The 20,363-nt window shown below is 37.6% G+C and overlaps 1 protein-coding gene across 1 annotated transcript; it reads left to right on the forward strand.

The window, feature by feature from the left end:
- The first annotated feature begins 15,839 nt into the window (after nucleotides 1–15,839).
- LOC132099263 (uncharacterized) lies at nucleotides 15,840–19,749 on the forward strand. Its single transcript, XM_059505700.1, has 5 exons — nucleotides 15,840–15,869; nucleotides 15,983–17,832; nucleotides 17,951–18,138; nucleotides 19,301–19,387; nucleotides 19,535–19,749. The coding sequence occupies exons 2-5, from the start codon at nucleotides 16,622–16,624 to the stop codon at nucleotides 19,747–19,749; spliced, it is 1,701 nt and encodes a 566-aa protein (XP_059361683.1). The 5' UTR covers nucleotides 15,840–15,869; nucleotides 15,983–16,621.
- The last annotated feature ends 614 nt before the right edge of the window (nucleotides 19,750–20,363 follow it).

Consider the following 20,363-nt stretch of genomic DNA (forward strand, 5'->3'; position numbering starts at 1 on the left):
CCAATGGCGGCCATGTTTTTTGAGATATGCAAATGTCCTCATAAGTACTTGTGCCCCTTCAAACCAAGACACTGCATACCAATTTTCAAGTCGATCGAGCCAACGGCTGCCTAGTTATAGCCATTTATGTGTTTTTTCTATCTTAGAGCGCCCCAAGTGGCAGAGATGCGCAATTTTTTTTATTTGACCAAAGATCCAGCTCATACATATGTGTACCAAGTTTGGTGAAGATATCTCATTTCGTTCAAGAGTTATAGTCAAAATAACATTTGGCTAACGTTAGCATAGACGCTTTTTGGCGTAGTGTTTCGCGTAAGAATCGAAATTTCAACTTTTTTTTGATAATTATTGATATTGAGTGTCCAGGGAATATTTCTGCAGTGGTTTGGTTCCGATTGGTTGAAAATCCTAGGATTAGTTCGCAAAAGTGGGTTTGAGCTTTAGGTCCATTTTACGGAAAAACGGTGCGTCGTAGAGTAAAAAAAGGCGCAGAGCAATTTTTTTCGTACTAATCCAAGGATCACAACGATGCATAGTTTTTGAGTCTATGTCAAACGGTTTACGATCTATGGCCAAAAATGTCTGAAAATTTTGTTTTTTGCGCTGTAGCGCCCCCCTTTGGCCGATTGGGCTGAGACTTTGATAGGTTCTCCCCAAATTGAGCTCTACAATCTGGCCAAATTTCAAGTCTCTAGGCCTTACGGTTTGGGCTGCACGTTCAGTTTTAGGGGAGAAGAATAATAATAATAATAATAATTAAAGCTGCAAGCAGCATTTACCGGGGTTCAAGCATTTAAGGCCTCTGAGGTAGTCACAGTCAGACACATGCACTGAAATTAAATGATTAAACTAGTTTTTCAGAGTTTAGATGTCATTTTCAGGTTTCACTGTAATCATAATGTGGCAAACATTTAAAAACTGATATATATGTATAAACAAGATTTAAAATTTTGTAACTGTGTTTTTTGATTGTTTAGGCATGAATTAATGAATCCTTTCAACAGTACTGTTTAACTTAGCTGAATGAGCCCATTATTGGTCTTCCGCTGCCATCTAGTGGTTATAAATTGCATTTACTCAAACAACTATGTGTTTTTAAACATAACTGTTATAGTGTTATTTTTTTTTGCCAAATCTCTCTTAAATTTTGCATGCTTGTTTAGAATGAAATTATGCATTATTTTACACAGTTTTGATAATTTGTGGGCTTTCTTGTTTGTATTAATAGGCCTTTGTATACACTATGCAAATAACATATTATAAAATTACTGGTTTATAGTTGTCCAAATGCAATTGTTCAACATGTTTTTGATAATTATTGACCTTCAGAGTCTAGAGAATTGTACTTCAGTGGTGTTATTGATTTTCAGCTTAAACCCTATCACTAGTTTGCCAAAGTAACTTTTTAAAATAATCTTGAATATTTAATTAACAGCTTTATTGACAACATTGGTCCCAGAGGCAAAGTTGTTCAGAATGAGGAGATCTATCATATGATATGAAGATCTAGTGTTTTTGAGTGAATATATGAGCATTTTCAAACAATTTGAGGGCATTTACCATATAAATCTTGTGTTTTGAGACCTTTTCTACTGTTATAGCGCCACCTATGGTCCGATCTTCATGAAACTTTGCATGCTTGTTAAGAGTCACCTGTTACATGATTTCACCAAGTTTCATAAAGTTTTGAGTTTTCGTTTAGGTTTTATAGGCTTTGGGGTGTGTTTGGCCACACCCCTTTTCTAAATTACCCCTTTAAAGCCAACCAAAGTACAAAATTCAACATTTTTTTGATAATTATTGATCTAGAGAGTCCACAGAATATTACTGCAGTGGTTTGGTTCCAATCGGACAAAAAACCTAGGACTAGTTCGCAAAAGTAGCTTTTTAACATATTTGTGAATAACAATTGATCGATTTGATTGACAGCAATGGTTCTTGAGACAAAGTTGTGCATTATGAGGAGATCTATCAAATGATATGCATATTGTGTTGATATGTGAAACACCACGTGATTACTGAGCCATAAAACTCGTTAGCGCCAACTAGTGGCCGATTTCTTTCAAAATTCGTACAGACCTTAAGGTTCATGAGTCGAACGTACCCAGCGAGTTTCGTTCCGATCAACATCTGTTAACCCTTTCAAATAGGTGCCTAAAAATTTTTGGCCAATGGCGGCCATGTTTTTTGAGATATGCAAATGTCCTCATAGGTACTTGTGCCCCTTCAGACCAAGACACTGCATACAAATTTTCAAGTCGATCGAGCCAACGGTTGCCTAGTTATAGCCGTTTATGTGTTTTTTCTTTTTATAGCGCCCCCAAGTGGCAGAGGTGTGCAATTTTTTTTTATTTGACCAAAGTTTTAGCTCATAAAAATGTTCAGCAAGTTTGGTTAAGATATCTCATTTCATTCATGAGTTATAGCCTGTTGCGTAAAATTGGTCTTCGACTTTCGAACATTTCGGCATCCCATTACGACAGTGAGTCGAAATTTCTACTTTTTTTTTGATAATTATTGATATGCACTGGCCAGAGAACATTTCTGCAGTGGTTTGGTTCAGATTGGGCGAAAAACCTAGGACTAGTTCGTAAAAGTAGGTTTTGGACATACGTCAAATTTGCGAAAAAACGAGGCCTCCTAGACCCAAAATCAGAGTGACCGTTTTTCATTTCGCATGACCCAAGGATTCCAGAAATGTTAAATTTTTGGCTCTATCACAAGCGCTTTAGGAGCTATTAGCTAAAACGCATTTTCGATCACTGTAGCGCCCCCTATTGGCCAATTGGGCTGAGACTTTGATAGGTTCTCCCCAAATTGAGCTCTATCATCTGACCAAGTTTCAAGTCTCTAGGCCTTACGGTTTGGGCTGCACGTTCAGTTTTAGGGGAGAAGAATAATAATAATAATAATACAAATCCTAACAAAAACAATAGGGTTTCAGCACTGCGTGCTTGAACCCCTAATAAAAATCCTAACAAAAACAATAGGGTTTCAGCACTACGTGCTTGAACCCCTAATAATAATAAAAATCCTAACAAAAACAATAGGGTTTCAGCACTTCGTGCTTGAACCCCTAATAAAAATCCTAACAAAAACAATAGGGTTTCAGCACTTCGTGCTTGAACCCCTAATAATAATAATAATAATAAAAATCCTAACAAAAACAATAGGGTTTCAGCACTTCGTGCTTGAACCCCTAATAATAATAATAATAATAAAAATCCTAACAAAAACAATAGGGTTTCAGCACTTCGTGCTTGAACCCCTAATAAAAATCCTAACAAAAACAATAGGGTTTCAGCACTTCGTGCTTGAACCCCTAATAATATAAATCCTAACAAAAACAATAGGGTTTCAGCACTTCGTGCTTGAACCCCTAATAATAATAAAAATCCTAACAAAAACAATAGGGTTTCAGCACTTCGTGCTTGAACCCCTAATAATAATAATAATAATAAAAATCCTAACAAAAACAATAGGGTTTCAGCACTTCGTGCTTGAACCCCTAATAAAAATCCTAACAAAAACAATAGGGTTTCAGCACTTCGTGCTTGAACCCCTAATAATAATAATAATAATAAAAATCCTAACAAAAACAATAGGGTTTCAGCACTTCGTGCTTGAACCCCTAATAATAATAAAAATCCTAACAAAAACAATAGGGTTTCAGCACTTCGTGCTTGAACCCCTAATAATAATAATAATAATAAAAATCCTAACAAAAACAATAGGGTTTCAGCACTTCGTGCTTGAACCCCTAATAAAAATCCTAACAAAAACAATAGGGTTTCAGCACTTCGTGCTTGAACCCCTAATAATATAAATCCTAACAAAAACAATAGGGTTTCAGCACTTCGTGCTTGAACCCCTAATAATAATAATAATAATAAAAATCCTAACAAAAACAATAGGGTTTCAGCACTTCGTGCTTGAACCCCTAATAAAAATCCTAACAAAAACAATAGGGTTTCAGCACTTCGTGCTTGAACCCCTAATAATAATAATAAAAATCCTAACAAAAACAATAGGGTTTCAGCACTTCGTGCTTGAACCCCTAATAATAATAATAAAAATCCTAACAAAAACAATAGGGTTTCAGCACTTCGTGCTTGAACCCCTAATAATAATAATAAAAATCCTAACAAAAACAATAGGGTTTCAGCACTTCGTGCTTGAACCCCTAATAATAATAATAAAAATCCTAACAAAAACAATAGGGTTTCAGCACTTCGTGCTTGAACCCCTAATAAAAATCCTAACAAAAACAATAGGGTTTCAGCACTTCGTGCTTGAACCCCTAATAATAAAAATCCTAACAAAAACAATAGGGTTTCAGCACTTCGTGCTTGAACCCCTAATAATAATAAACGGAGCAATTCCAAGAGGGTCCTCACACCATCGGTGCTCGGGCCCTAATAATAAACGGAGCAATTCCAAGAGGGTCCTCACACCATCGGTGCTCGGGCCCTAATAATAATAATAATAATAATAATAAACGGAGCAATTCCAAGAGGGTCCTCGCACCATCGGTGCTCGGGCCCTAATAATAATAATAATAAACGGAGCAATTCCAAGAGGGTCCTCACACCATCGGTGCTCGGGCCCTAATTAGAAAAATCAGCCACATTAAAAAAGTTAACAGCTTAAGTCATTTGTGGATTAATGCGTATTAGAGACGCGAACCGTTTAAAACGATTCAGTTCGATTTGATGAACTGGTTTAAGAAGATCCGGTTACATCGAATGATTCGTTCGCGAACCGGATATCCAGACTGCTTTGTTTTGAACTCTCTCTCACAACAGACACGGAAGAGAAGACAATGCTGAATAAAGTCATAGTTTTTGCTATTTTTGGACCAAAATGTATTTTCGATGCTTCAAAAAATTCTAACTGACCCTCTGATGTCACATGGACTACTTTGATGATGTTTTTCTAACCTTTCTGGACATGGATAGTAGACCGTACACACAGTTTCAATGGAGGGACTGAGAGCTCTCGGACTAAATCTAAAATATCTTAAACTGTGTTCAGAAGATAAACTGAGGTCTTACTGGTTTGGAACAACATGAGGGTGAGTTATTAATTACATAATTTTCATTTTTGGGTGAACTAACGCTTTTTACTAATCCAAGAGCGGTTATTGACCGTGCATGCATACAAGGATGAACTTTACATGATTTATGTATTCTTTTGTTTCATTATTAAAATGAAAGTTATGAGCAATAATGGTCAATAATTATCTTCTTTTTTGTAATATTGAAGCCTCTGTAATGATTTCCATTTTTTATTTTATAATTTGTTTTTGATTAAATTGAATTATTTGACCGAAAGGACAAAATATTTAATGATATAAATAAGCCTTTAACCTCTTGCTGCTCCATGGCATGTCTAGGCTCATGAGCTTTTGGCACGAACCTAGTAGAGTATTTACATCTCTCTGTCTGACCCCTGTGGCCTGTAAATTGTCCATTGCTGTTCCCCTTTATGTTTTGAACTTATTCTAATGCAAGTTGTTGGATTGAATGTGAGTTGAACTAATTGTTTTCTCTTTTTTTGTTTATTTCAGGAGCTGAAGGCCCCCAGTGAGGGAAGCTAGCTGTCTTGGTCCTGTGGTGGTGTGTTTCTCTCACAGAGTGTTTGTCATTGATATCTGCGTCTCCCTCACTTAGAGTGTGTGTGTGTGTGTGTGTGTGTGTGTGTGTGTGTCTTTATCACATGGTGGGGTCCTCAACCTGTAAGCCCAGTCACAGCGTGGGGACCAAAATTTTTGTGGGGACCAAAAACCTGGTCCCCACAAAAATAACCTCATTTTCAGTGAAAGGAAGGTCAATGACATGCCCTGTACAGTTTTCAGGGGTAACCTCACAATGCACAAAAACCAACGGTTTGTGCTTAGGTGTGCTTAGGACGGGGTAACTCAGTACTGGCCCCTAGTGCCACAGGATGGTATAGCCTTAACACACACTTTTCAATTTCAAACACACTGGACTAAATGCGCATGTGCAATCAGCCATCTTTCATGTAGGCTAATTATGACTTAATTAATTGCTAAAGCTAAGCTCATTTTAGGGAAACTTAACCAATGCATTGATAACACAGGCTTTTTTTTATTAAGTGCTGAATAATGATAACATTATATATATTTTCATTTTTCATTGAAAGATGTATTTTAAAATGTAGATTTTCCATAATAATCATATAATAATAATTATAATAATAATAATTTAGTTATTAATAATATAATAATTATTATTTATATAGCTAATTAGTAATAAATAATAATTTAGTCTTATGTTAAGCATTGTTCTGGGCTGCGTTTCTTATGAGACTTTTGGGAAACAGCCCTGTTTGAACGCATTGTCGGCAGTGTTTGAAGGCTCTCTGTAATTGATTGGTTCTGACTTGCAGCATTTGCGTGTGTTCAGATCAGTGTCAGATGAGCAGGATTGTATATTGTACGCATTAAATTTCTTTTAAAATAAACAAAATCACAGGTTAATCACTGTAGTATCGATAGGTCTAGTTTTATTTGAGTATCGATATTATCGATACTTGACGTCAGTATCGATACGCCCATCCCCCATCCCTGCTCCACACGACACGAGGAGAGAAAGGATTATCAGCACTCGAACTCGAAGGCCTTTTCGGTGTCAGCAGGCAAGACTGGTTTCAATTTAAAAAGGTAAGTTATGCCTATGTGACTTAATGATTTATTCCAGTGTACGGAGCCAATTTGATATGATTTAAGTACAACATGAAAACGGTTAAAAGCATGAAACTTTTTTTTTACCAGGTAAAAGCTCACATTTAAACTTGAGTCAGTGCTAAAGTTTAGGTAACATTACCTTAGTGCTCATCAAAATAAACGTCACGTTTCTTACAAATAACATCAGTAGTTGTGTTTTAAAAATGTTAAAAAGCAACAGAGTTAACCTAGCATACTGCATGTTTTCTCTTCCCTAATTAACATTAAGCCAATTGACTAATTAACGTTAACTCTTTTTAGCAGCAGCAGGCACCTGCCTGGTTAAAAGTTGTTTTTAATCTTATTTTGAGTAGATTGACGTTAAACCTTTTTACTAAATTTATCCAGTAACCAGCCGTTTTAGCCATGTTTCAGAATTGTTCTCTATTCATATACAAATTGACTGAAACTAGAGACACCTGGCAGTTCACGAGCATGCACGGACCTATGGCAAGCCGTAACGTTACTAACTTTTATTCATTTCCAGGATACTAATTCTTGATATCAGCAATTCAATTTTTACTTGTTAAAATTATATTTTTTGATATTAGTTATGATATTTAGTTATTGATATCAGGAATTAGATTTCTACTATAATAATGGCAATTTTTGATATCAGAAATTAGATTTCTACTATAATAATGGCAATTTTTGATATCAGAAATTAGATTTCTACTATAATAATGGCAATTTTTGATATCAGAAATTACATTTCCACTAGTAACAATTCTTGATATCCACAATTCAATTTTCACTGTTTAAAATGTTAGTTTTTGATATCAACAATCTAATTTCAACTAGTAAAAACTATAATTCTTGATATCATTCAGAAGAGTTATATTTGACAGATTATAGCTCACCTAGTACTTTTTACCTCTTAAAATTACAAGATCAAGATTTGGTTGTCTAATGTTAAGATAATATAAATAATTTTAAGTGTAAGATTTATGGGCTATTGGTCTAAAACTGCACTGTTTTTTTAATGTAGGATTTCCAATGGCCACACGAAGAAGGAAACCACCAACACAGGATGCCATAGAACATGCTGTGAAGGCCCTTGACAAGACAGCAGAGTTAGAAGTGCAATACATTAACTCTTTTAAAGGTATGTGACTTTGTTATGAATTGTTTTTAATAAATTGCTGTTCTAGCAGAACCCCTTGCCTATACCCTGGGGTTTAGTTTGGAAAATAAATGGAAATTATAGAAATGGCAGTGTATTTCGTTCTCCCATCCTCACGACTATTGATAATTATCTTTGAATTGGAGTGATAAAGGAAGCGGCATGACATTAGTTCTGGTCTGGTGGGTGTAACTGAATTCAGCTGTACAAACCAAAGCTAAAAAATGATTACTCACCTTTGTAATGTAGTTATTATAACCTTTTATCAATGATGTAATTTCATATAAGTACTGATGTGATGAGAAAAAAATAGCTCCTGTATATGCAGCTTATAGGCATAAAGCTAATATTTTACTGTTTTTAGACTTTTGACCAGCACACATATGCAATGCAATATTAATCATGAATAAAAATGGTATTGAGCAGTATTAAAACTTTGAACTTTCACTGTATATTGCAGTGCAAGTGAAATTTTGGATTTGGGTCGAATTCAAAACTATAATTATGAAGATAGGCAAATATATGACCCCCACCCCCCCGGTAGACTACTCAAAAGGTTATTTCAAGGTAGGCAGGTCTGTATACTGTAAGTGTAAAGGCTGCAACAGTGTAATGGTATCTGTGTGTGTGCACTAGGTCGAGGGGTGTTTGCCAAGGCCCGTTTCAGAAAAGGAGACTTTGTGGTGGAGTACAGAGGAGAATTAATCGATTCTAAAGAATCTCAGAGGAGGACGAGGAAATATCACAATAGATGTGGTGTTTTCATGTTCGACTTCTACTGGCAAGAAAAAACATGGTGGTAAGGCTTAGATGGAATTTTTCCTATCAATTGAGTTCATGTTGCAAACAAATGTGTGATAAAAAAAAAAGAAATTCTTGTTTTTTGCAACTTTAGCCATCATTTAGCAGCTTGTGTTGTGTATCTGAAGTTTTCTTTTTGAGGACTGATAAAAAATTGCAATCATAATGTAATTTTATTAAGCCTAATCTGTACTTTTTTTGTTTGTCATCTTTTCAAAGTGTTGATGCAGCTAGAGAAGATGGCAGCCTCGGGCGACTGGTTAATGATGACCACAAGCATCCAAACTGCAAAATGAAGAGGGTCATAACGGAGGGCAAACCACACCTCTGCCTATTTGCTTTGAAGGACATTTATGAAGGAGAAGAAATAACATATGACTATGGTGGAACTGATTGGCCTTGGAGGAAACAGGTTTGTCAAAAATGTGTTGCTGTTCCGGTAAAAAATGATTATGAATATTGGCTTTGTTGTAAAAAAAGTCAGAATGGTATATTTATTTTACCCAGATTTAAACCAATACTGGTATTTCTGCCTCAGATTAGTTTTGCCTAGTTCAGGATAACTTGTAAACAACGTTTAAAAGATTGAATCATCAAATCATCATCTAAAAGACCAAATCAATTTAAATTTTATAGATATACATTGTGTATATTACACTTACCTCAGGCCATCCTTAAAAATATTTTGGTTTGCAGTAACAGTAATAAAAAAAATAAAAAAAAGGTACAAAAATACAAAAATGTATCCTGTGTGACTGGTTTTCCGCCCTTTTTATTTATTTAACAATGCATGCACACATGATGCTGTTTTGTTTATAGTTCTTTAAGCAACTTAATTAATAATAATTGGATCATAAACATTATTTTAAATATGTTTTTTTCACAGTCATGTATTCTAATGCTTTGAATAAACATGCAGTAATATTTTGGTCGATGCGCTATCTTGAGCCTCAGAGGAGAAGCAAAAAGCTTTTCTTCACCCTAACTGAAATTATGCATTTATTATTCGAATACAACTCGAATTTTGATCATATTTAAGTAAAAAATTCAGCTATTTTCAGCTATTTTGACAGCCCTAGGCGATTCAAGTCCGAAACTGTATGAGACTGAATACCGGCAGAATTCACATTTCTGTTGTAAAAGAAACATTGTGCAGAAGTATTATTTGCTGTTATGCGTGTTTGTCCGAAGCTGCAGTTGCTGTGTGACGCCTGTTCAAAAAAAAAAAAAAATCTTGACGCGCTCTGAGAAAAGGTCGTTAAAATCACTTTCTTATTTTCGTTTTCTAAACTTGTGTTGGTTGATTCGTGCAATAGATTTTCGAACATAAAGTGACAGTCGACACGGTCACGGTTTAAGACTAGAGAGGAGAATGGATGGGAAAAGATCTGGGCACAGTTTTTCCAGAACTTTGTGCCAAGTTAAAGCGGTGTCGAGCTGTTTTAATGAATGTTTTAGATGTATTATGGTGCCTGAACCCGTATGACTTTGAACAGTGACCGCGAACATTTAGTTTACTGCAGCCGCAGCCATCATTACCAAGCACGAACCGTTGACTCTGAAAGTGAGTATGAGACAAAGCGAACGCACAGGCCACAGTGTGACATCCGTAAACACAGATGATGTCAAGGGTTTTTTTTTTTTATTAAAGAAGATAGCCTTCATTTGTATGTAGGCCTAGGCAATTTATATATTCATAATACTTACTTAAATATAATTAATAGTATTTTATTGCGTCTGTATTAGTTGTTTTAAGACTAAAAACATAATTGGTCGGTCTTAACGCAAATTTACAATCGGCAAGTCGGTCGGACTAAAAGCAAAAAAAATAAAAAATTGAGTCGGTGCTAAATTGACAGGGTCGGTCGGGTTACGGCAAATAAGAATATTTTTAAGGATGGCCTCAAGTGTCCTAACACAACCACAGTTCCTTTGTACCTATTATTGAAACTTCTAAAGTCTAAACATATACAGTCTACAACATGTGTCATTGAACTTGAGATCAGTTTGCTTTGTCCAAGTGGTACAAGCTGTTGGCTACAGGTGAATTCAGTCCTGCCACACTTCACTGTTACTGCTTCCTCAACTGTAATGGTTACAGCTGTCTTATAGCAGGCAACATACATATGACACAAATCACAGCCAACTTGAACCCATCAAAAGTAACTTGGATTTAGCCTCAGATACAGGACACATGTAAACATTGCTACCACATGCATGTCTCCTGTCTCTCACATGTGTTTGTTGTGTTTGCACTGATGTAATGCTACTGCTAACCATCTACTCCATAATAATGTTTAACTCACTCTTCAGGAGGACAAACAATCGGATGCCACTGAGTCTTTTGAGCCTGACATCTTCAGAACAACCGAACAGACTCCTCAGAGGTCATCCAACGTCAAGACACAGGTACTAGTTTCTCTCTTTTATGGTCTTTCACTGGTTCAGACTTTAGTAATACCATTCCAACAAAAACTTCCCAGATATACAAAAACTATCCCAGAGGTAGCCAAATAAACACCAATATCAAGTTATTTTTCTGATTGAGTGTAGGTTCCTTGCCGCTGTCGCCTCTGGCTTGCTTAGTTGGGGACACTTCATCTACAGCGATATCGTTGACTTGATTGCAAATAAATGCACAGACACTATTTAACTGAACAGAGATGACATCACTGAATTCAATGATGAACTGCCTTTAACTATCATTTTGCATTATTGACACACTGTTTTCCTAATGAATGTTGCTTAGTTGCTTTGACGCAATGTATTTTGTTTAAAGCGCTATATAAATAAAGGTGACTTGACTCAACTTGACTAAAGTCGTGGCCAAAAGTTTTAAGAATTACATAAATATTGGAATTTGGAAAAGTTGCTGCTTAAGTTTTTATAATAGCAATTTGCATATACTCCAGAATGTTATGAAGAGTGATCAGATGAATTGCATAGTCCTTCTTTGCCATGAAAATTTACTTAATCCCAAAAAAACCTTTCCACTGCATTTCATTGCTGCATTAAAGGACCTGATGAGATCATTTCAGTAATCGTCTTGTTAACTCAGGTGAGAATGTTGACGAGCACAAGGCTGGAGATCATTATGTCAGGCTGATTGGGTTAGAATGGCAGACTTGACATGTTAAAAGGAGGGTGATGCTTGAAATCATTGTTCTTCCATTGTTACCCATGGTGACCTGAAAAGAAACGCGTGCAGCCATCATTGCGTTGCATAAAAATGGCTTCACAGGCAAGGATATTGTGGCTACTAAGATTGCACCTAAATCAACAATTTATAGGATCATCAAGATCATCATTCAAGGAAAGAGGTTCAATTCTTGTAAAGAAGGCTTCAGGGCGTCCAAGAAAGTCCAGCAAGCATCAGGATGGTCTCCTAAAGAGGATTCAGCTGCGGGATCGGAGTGCCACCAGTGCAGAGCTTGCTCAGGAATGGCAGCAGGCAGGTGTGAGCGCATCTGCACCCACAGTGAGGCGAAGACTTCTGGAAGATGGCCTGGTGTCAAGAAGGGCAGCAAAGAAGCCACTTCTCTCCAAGAAAAACCATCAGGGACAGATTGATCTTCTGCAGAAAGTATAGTGAATGGACTGTTGAGGACTGGGGCAAAGTCATATTCTCCAATGAAGCCCCTTTCCGATTGTTTGGGGCATCTGGAAAAAGGCTTGTCCGGAGAAGAAAAGGTGAGCACTACCATCAGTCCTGTGTCATGCCAACAGTAAAGCATCCTGACACCATTCATGTGTGGGGTTGCTTCTCATCCAAGGGAGTGGGCTCACTCACAATTCTGCCCAAAAACACAGCCATGAATAAAGAATGGTACCAAAACACCCTCCAACAGCAACTTCTTCCAACAATCCAACAACAGGTTGGTGAAGAACAATGCATTTTCCAGCACGATGGAGCACCGTGCCATAAGGCAAAAGTGATAACTAAGTGGCTCGGGGACCAGAATGTTGAAATTTTGGGTCCATGGCCTGGAAACTCCCCAGATCTTAATCCCATTGAGAACTTGTGGTCAATCCTCAAGAGGCGGGTGGACAAACAAAAACCCACTAATTCTGACAAACTCCAAGAAGTGATTATGAAAGAATGGGTTGCTATCAGTCAGGATTTGGCCCAGTAGTTGATTTCAGAGGTCCTGAAAAAGAAGGGCCAACACTGCAAATACTGACTCTTTGCATAAATGTCATGTAATTGTCCATAAAAGCCTTTGAAACGTATGAAGTGCTTGTAATTATATTTCAGTACATCACAGAAACAACTGAAACAAAGATCTAAAAGCAGTTTAGCAGCAAACTTTTTGAAAACTAATATTTATGTAATTCTCAACTTTTGGCCACGACTGTAGTTGTAGACGCAAGCTCAAAGGGACATAATGAAATCACTTATGCGATTACATTCTATTTGGCCAAAGATATGCCCATTTACACAGTAGAAAGAGAAGGCTTCAGGAAGCTTTTGAATGCACTGGTCAAATGATATGAAATCCCATCATGCGCCTACTTTTCACAGGTAGCTGTCCTGCAGTTATATTTTTGTCTTTTTTGAACATCTGTGCTTTTGTCAGTGGTCCCGTTTAAACGTCTGTTAAAAGCAGGCTGTCATTTCGTCAGCTACAGCTACGTGTATAATAGATATAACAGCAGAAGAATGATAAATGCCCAGGAAGTTCTGCCAGTGACATGAGTGAAGGAGAATTGGATGAGAGAGAGATTACTGCAGGCATGGGTGCGTAATTCTGTGTGTGTGAACGAGAAAAAGAGAGAGCACTCGTTTTATTTATTCTCATAGCAAGGCAAACTAAGCGATTATTACCAAAACTTTATGGCAAGGCTAGCAGACCCAAGTGCAGGACTAAGAATGGGATTAGTTACAAAAGAGGAATATTTATTGCAGGGTTCAAAGGATCTAATATTGCGCGGGTGAAGAGCGAGGCAGAGTGAAAATAGATGCATGCCGAACCGGGTTGGTGGCTGCTGTTCAGAGCAGGGGTAACCGTAGCTGAGAGTCCAGAGTGAGCGAGTCTGATCCAGTAGATCCAGAGCAGAATCCGGGAATAGTTTAGCTGGGCGGGGGTCCAGGCGGAGAGCAGACGGGATCCTTAACACTTAACTAAACAATGCGTTATTATGCATAATGCTCTTTTAACTTTTATTATAGCAAGTAAATGCTCTTCCTCTACATTCGGCCTAATATAATTATTTAAATGTGTTCATTTATATTGTTGAAGCCTACAGTTTAGCCTAGGGCTGGGCGATATATAAAAAAAAAAAATATCTCTATTGTCAATGTTTACGATATTCGATATATATCTCGATATGTTTGCATTTGCATTTAAATAATAAAAAATAAAACATGATTTTCTTTTGCCCATTTAAAACAAAAACAATAAAACTATTTAGATTAAACGGCTAATTTAAGCAGTTAAAAAAATCTAGACCAAGAGATCACTTACTGCTTTTTATTAATGAATACACATAGGCCTATATGTAACTGAAGCAGTGCAAATTAAGTAACAGTTACAGAAAGTGCATTCTGTCAACTTTTTAGTGCATGCAATTCACAATTTAAACTATGCAACTGGGATAAGTATTTTATTTAAATTTTTTTAACAAGTTTTTAAGCTAAGAACACAAGTCTGTCAACTGTCTGTGGTTTTCAGAGAAGCTCTGTGGCATGAAACTATGGTCCTACTGACACTAAAAACCCTCTTAGATGGGGAGCTAGTTGCTGAAGCACATAGCTATTTCTTATATATAAATATATATATAAATGAATACCAAAGACTTTTGCATTCTCTCTGTCTATATTATGGAAACTGGTAAACATATCAGTGAAATTCCCCAATAGTAATTCCAAATGGCCATAGCCTATGTTTCTCTATTCAAACATCAGCTGTCGAGTAAGTGCATTTATTTTGCGATCACAAACGCAAACAATACAGTTGAGATCTCACGACAGAACACAGACCGGCTGAACGATGCTTTCATTAGATCGCTCAATTCCAGCTTGTTAGATTTTTTCAGATTATCGTCCGCTGCTCTTCCGCAATGAGGAGTGAGCACGTGCGCATGGTTGCCAGATTGCTTTAAATAAGCAAACACGGGGCAGAAAATGTATCCTTGTAACAGTGGAGCTCTGATTGGGAGATTTAAACTCTTGTTATCTGGCAACCGCTATCATTACAGCTCTCGTAGTAGAGGGGCGTAGAGCAGTTAGCAGTTACAGGTTCCTTTTTTGGACATTCGGCGCGTTCTTTTGGGAAAGTATGCTTGAATTTGAAATATTCGATATTCCCGTCGTCGTCGTACATCGTCGTCAAAATTTTTCCGATATTATCGCTAATATTCGATATATCGCCCAGCCTTAGTTTAGCCTATTGATTAATGTTAAAATGTAGGCTATATGACTGTTTTGATCTGTAATGAAATTAAGCATTTAACACAGCTGAGGACTTCATTTTGTTTTCCCTTTGATTTGAACTGGAGCGTTACGTTCACTGCTGTGAGCGGAGGTCAGGCGCGTGAAAAAAAAAAAACCTCCAATATTTGAATCTCAATTTGAAAATCAAATGTTTACCTAACAATGAAATATTCAGGTTCGGCCCTAGTCATTTCCACTTCTAAAATTGCAGTATTGTACTTGCTATATATTTAAACCATTCTTATGCCACATGTCTGTTTTATTGAAAAATATGAAGATTAAGTGTGGGTTTCCAGTGTTTTTGAAATACCATTTGATGTACATAGGTATACATTTATGTATCTGTGTGGTCATTCATATCTTATGTCTTTCTTTGATGTTCTATAGTGCCCACACGATCCAGAACCCTTACCTTCAATGAACAAAGTTGGAATGAATCCTTCCCTGGTGGACTACACAGATTCTGATGAATCTCAGAGTCCAAGCACAAATCATGACCAGTTTAATTCAAGCTGCCAGGTATTGTTTTTTTTTAGCATTTGCATGTATTTGTACAGGAATGGTTACCGAAATATAGTATCAGAAAGCTCAGACATTATTGGTTCTGCTTTCAGTACCTATTTTTCCCTTGTCCTTGTGTTTAAATGTTAATTACATATTTTTCAACACTCTAGACATGGTGTCCGACTTCTTAGTTCGAATTAAGCCTCACCCACCAGGACAGAGATTATGTTCCAAGGCTGAGGAGGACCAAAAGCGTACAGGTAAGCAACTCAATATCTAGAAGATGGATGTACATACTTAGAATCTTGTACGTAACCGAAAAGTAATGTTTAATCAGTGTCCTGACATTGACTTCACTTTTTCTTTTCTGAAGATGAACCGAAAGGTTGAGTTTGCTTCAGATGAGCTTTTTGACCTCACCTCAGGCAGCAGTGGAGAGGAATATATTCCTCACAGTAGTGAGGATTCATCTGAAGGTACAGACACAAGCGAAGTCATTCAACCAGTCAATCAGAAAGAGAGCATGCTTAGATTTCCAATCCTAGGGAAATATGCTGACATCCGAGAACTGAACGATGTGTCGTCAAAGCAAATCCTTAACAGAGGACGCTCACCTTCAAGAAGAGGGGGCAACTCTGGTGTGAGACGTAAAAGGCAATGTTCAAGCAGTTCAAGACGTGCATCCTACCCTACAACACAAGCAAGTAGTGGTCACTCAACAAAACGGAGTGGAGACCCTGAATCTGTATTACAGAATACAACAGCTGATCTGGAGAAAGATCTTCCTGAAAGTGCCTCTTCCCTCCATACAGAAGATGTAGCTGATGGTTCACTTTCCATATCTGCTGTCTGTAAAAAGGAGAATGGGTCAAGAATGTACAACAAAAAACAATACTGTTTGTACTGTAGGGAGGGATTCGTAAAAATGGCAAGGCATTTGGAGCGTGCTCATAAAGATAAACCATAGGTTGCACAGGCTCTGTCCTTTCCAAAAGGCTCCAAAGAAAGACGAATGCATATGGAATATTTGAGAAACAGGGGCAACTTTGCACACAATGTGGATGTATTAAATGCTGGTGTTGGAAATCTTGTTCCTCGCAAGCAACCAAGGAAGGATTGTCAAGCACAGAATTTCCTGCATTGTATACATTGTCATGGTTTCTTCACAAAGAACGTTCTTTGGCGGCACATGATGACCTGCAAGTTCAAGCCGAGTGTTCCACAAAAACCTGGCAAAACTCGTGTCCAGGCCCTCTGCGCATTTGCTGTACCTCCACCACCTGGTGTCAAGGTGGAATTTTGGAAGCTGCTAAACAACATGGTTCAAGATGAAGTTTATTCTGTACTGAAATCGAATTTCTGTATCATGGAGTATGGTGAGCATTTGTATAACAGGCTTGGATATGATGTTGGCAAACATGAATACATCCGTCAGAAACTGAGAGAGCTAGGAAGGCTTCTGATATGCTCAAGAAAAAACACTTCCTTGAAGACCATTAAAGATCACATCAAACCTGCCAATTTTATGCAAGTTGTGGAATCAGTAAAACTCTTAGCAGGCTATGACAGTAAAACCCATGCATACAGGTGCCCAAGTCTAGCTCTCAAAATTGGACACAACTTGACAAAGATTTCAATGCTTCTTGAAAGCCATGCAAATCTACAGAACGACTACAGTGCTGCAAAAGATGCTCGTACATTCCGCAGAGTGTATGAAACCAGATGGAATGAACTGATATCAGCCGCATCACTGAGAACTCTTCAGGAGTCTAAGTGGAATACTCCTCTGTTGCTTCCATTCACAAAAGATGTCCAGACTCTCCATTCGTATTTGGATGTGCAACAACAAGATCTTCACAGTAAACTGTCTACAGAGGTATCCCCCCAGACGTGGGCAAAACTGGCAAAGGTCATTTTGGCACAAGTCATTTTGTTTAATCGACGAAGAGCTGGGGAGGTGTCAAAAATGACCCTTTCTGCATATGTATGTCAAAATCCATCCGACCCACATGAAGATGTGAATGAAGCCCTCTCAGATCTAGAGAAGAAACTCTGTCAGCATTTCAGCAGGATTGAGATAAGAGGAAAAAGGGGAAGAAAAGTTCCTGTGCTTTTGACCCCAGTGATGAAGCAAGGACTGGATCTGCTTGTCGGCACACGGCAGGAATGTGAGGTTCCTCGAGAGAATGTATACCTATTTGCAAGACCATCGGCTTTGTTACCGTGGGTCTGATTGCCTTCGACACTTTGCCAAGGTCTGTAGTGCAAAAAGTCCTGAAAGTCTCACTTCTACAAAACTACGCAAACAAACAGGAACACTGTCTCAAGTTCTCAACCTCAGTAATACAGAGCTGGATCAGTTAGCGGATTTTCTTGGGCATGACGTTAGAGTGCACCGGCAGTTCTACAGACTTCCTGAAGGCACCCTCAAACTTGCAAAAATTAGCAAAGTCCTCATGGCTCTGGATCAGGGACGCCTGGCAGAATTCAAGGGCAAGACACTGGATGACATTAACATTGATCCCGAAGGTACTTATTATTAGGACTGTCAATTACTTAAAATATTTATTGTCCATAGTTCACTCACGATTATCCGCAGATTAACAGTGCATTTTTTTTATCTGTTCTAAATGTACCTTAAAGGGATTTTTTTCAGCATGACATGTTTTTATGTTTCTGCTTGTCAAGTTGCTAGTTGTTTCTGATTCTATACAAAAGGCCACGGTCAGAGTCGTTGCTATGGAAACTATACGCTGTCTGGTACTGTTGCAGCAGTGTAGGTTTTAGAAAGTTGCAGACTGGTACGTTGCAAGTCACGAATCTTTGGTGTGAACTGGCCCATTTCTGCTTAAGGAGTTTTGTTTCTGCTCGCCATACACAGCGGTACTGCTGCACCTCTTCGACGGTCATAATTACTGAACGCACATGCATTAATCATGTGTGGGGCTGCAGCTAAAATAATTTTAGTTATCGAGTATTCTATAGATTACTACATCGATTTGTTGAGTAATCGTATAAGAAATACTTTTGCTAGACAGCAACACAAACTCACCACCCAACCAGGCGGAGAACAATAAACGTACATGTATACAAAAAAATTGTGCCTTTAAAAGAAATTTGGGTTAATTCGTTATCACGTTAACTTTGAAAGCCCTACTTATTTAATTTTTCTTCACAGATTTCAACATGAACACTTCATGTCTCATACATGTTTTTCTTTTGGTGTAATTGGGAGCGTGTCTGGATCGAATGAATTACATTGGGCTTTCACTAACGGTCATTCTTTTCCCTTCACAGAAAATGTGCTCTGACACACCTTTTTTTTTCTAGCTACTTGATCCAAATACTTAAGGTCCTTGTTCAAAAATCTTAATTTGATAAACTGTAATTACTGAAGTAATATGAATGATTAACTTGGAGAATGTCATTTGCCCAAATTGTGAATGTGAATTTTTCACATTTTTCACTTTTGCTTCACTAGCAGACTGTAGTGGACAAAACAGAGTTCAGTCAACAAACACAGTACAGTTATGAAAGTGTCAGAGTTTGAAATCTCCATTAAAAAATGCCCAGATTGGCTTTGATACCGATTATATATTTAGGATCCGCATGGGCCATCTCTAATATACTGTTGTATGACTAATACGTCTTAATTGTTATTTTCTGCATTTTGTGTTTTTCTGATTTTCAGAGAGTCAGGTTACAACTACTCGGAGGGAAGAGAATGACACAGCAGTGCCAGATGTCAGTGAGAGCAAATCCCAAAAGAGGGATAAAGGTTAACTTTTTAGATCTCAATTATTTACATTTTGATCAATATGCCCTATGTCTGTTTCATATCAAACTTTGTCACTGTATTTTAAAGAGACTGCTGAAAACTGTAATATTTATGTGCCACATTCTTTGTTATAACCAACCTGTACAGGTCGTCAGCCTTTCAAGAGAAAGATGTGGGAGAAAGAGGAGATCCTTGCTGTTAAGAAGCACATGATGTCCTTCATCACTTCATGCCGTGTTCCAGGAAAAAGTGACTGTGATAAGTGCCTTGAACTGGAGAAAGTAGCACTTAAAAAGAGAAATTGGCTGGCCATTAAGTTCTACATTAAGAATCGAATCACAGCTCTCAAGAACAAAGTTTAAAATGTTTCTGTTGGCACTTATGCTTGTTATGTCACGTTTAAATTAAAACGTGTTGTTCATTTAAGACGTTGTTGAATGTTGGAATTAGATAAGTGGTACCCAGCACTAAGAAACGTTAAAGGGTTAGTTTACCCAAAAATGGAAATCCTGTCAGTAATTACTCTCCCTCATGTTGTTCCAACCCTGTAAGACCTTCGTTCATCTTCGGAACACAAATGAAGATATTTTTGATTAAATCTGAGAGCTGGATCACTCCTCCGTAAGGGATTGAAACTTGCCAGCCCATAAAAGTTATTAAAGACATCGTTAATATAGTCCAAGTGACTACAGTGGCCCAATCTTAAGTTTATCAAGCGACAAGAATACTTTTTGTGCACAAAAACCCCCAGACTTTATTCCACTATTCATTTCCTTCTCTCTGGGGCTCGAGTGAGTTCATGTAGTGTAACATCGTAGCGCTTCTGTGTTATACATCACACGTAGGCTCACTATTGGCCGACGCTGGTCATGTGTGTGATGTATTACACAGAAGCGCTAACCCTTTAAGATGTTGCTTGTAAAAAGAGCCTGTGAGTGTTTAATGGAGTAAAGATGACTCAATATTCCAGCTGTTG

The sequence above is a fragment of the Carassius carassius genome, chromosome 22, assembly GCF_963082965.1.
Source record: "Carassius carassius chromosome 22, fCarCar2.1, whole genome shotgun sequence".
NCBI lineage: Eukaryota > Metazoa > Chordata > Actinopteri > Cypriniformes > Cyprinidae > Carassius > Carassius carassius.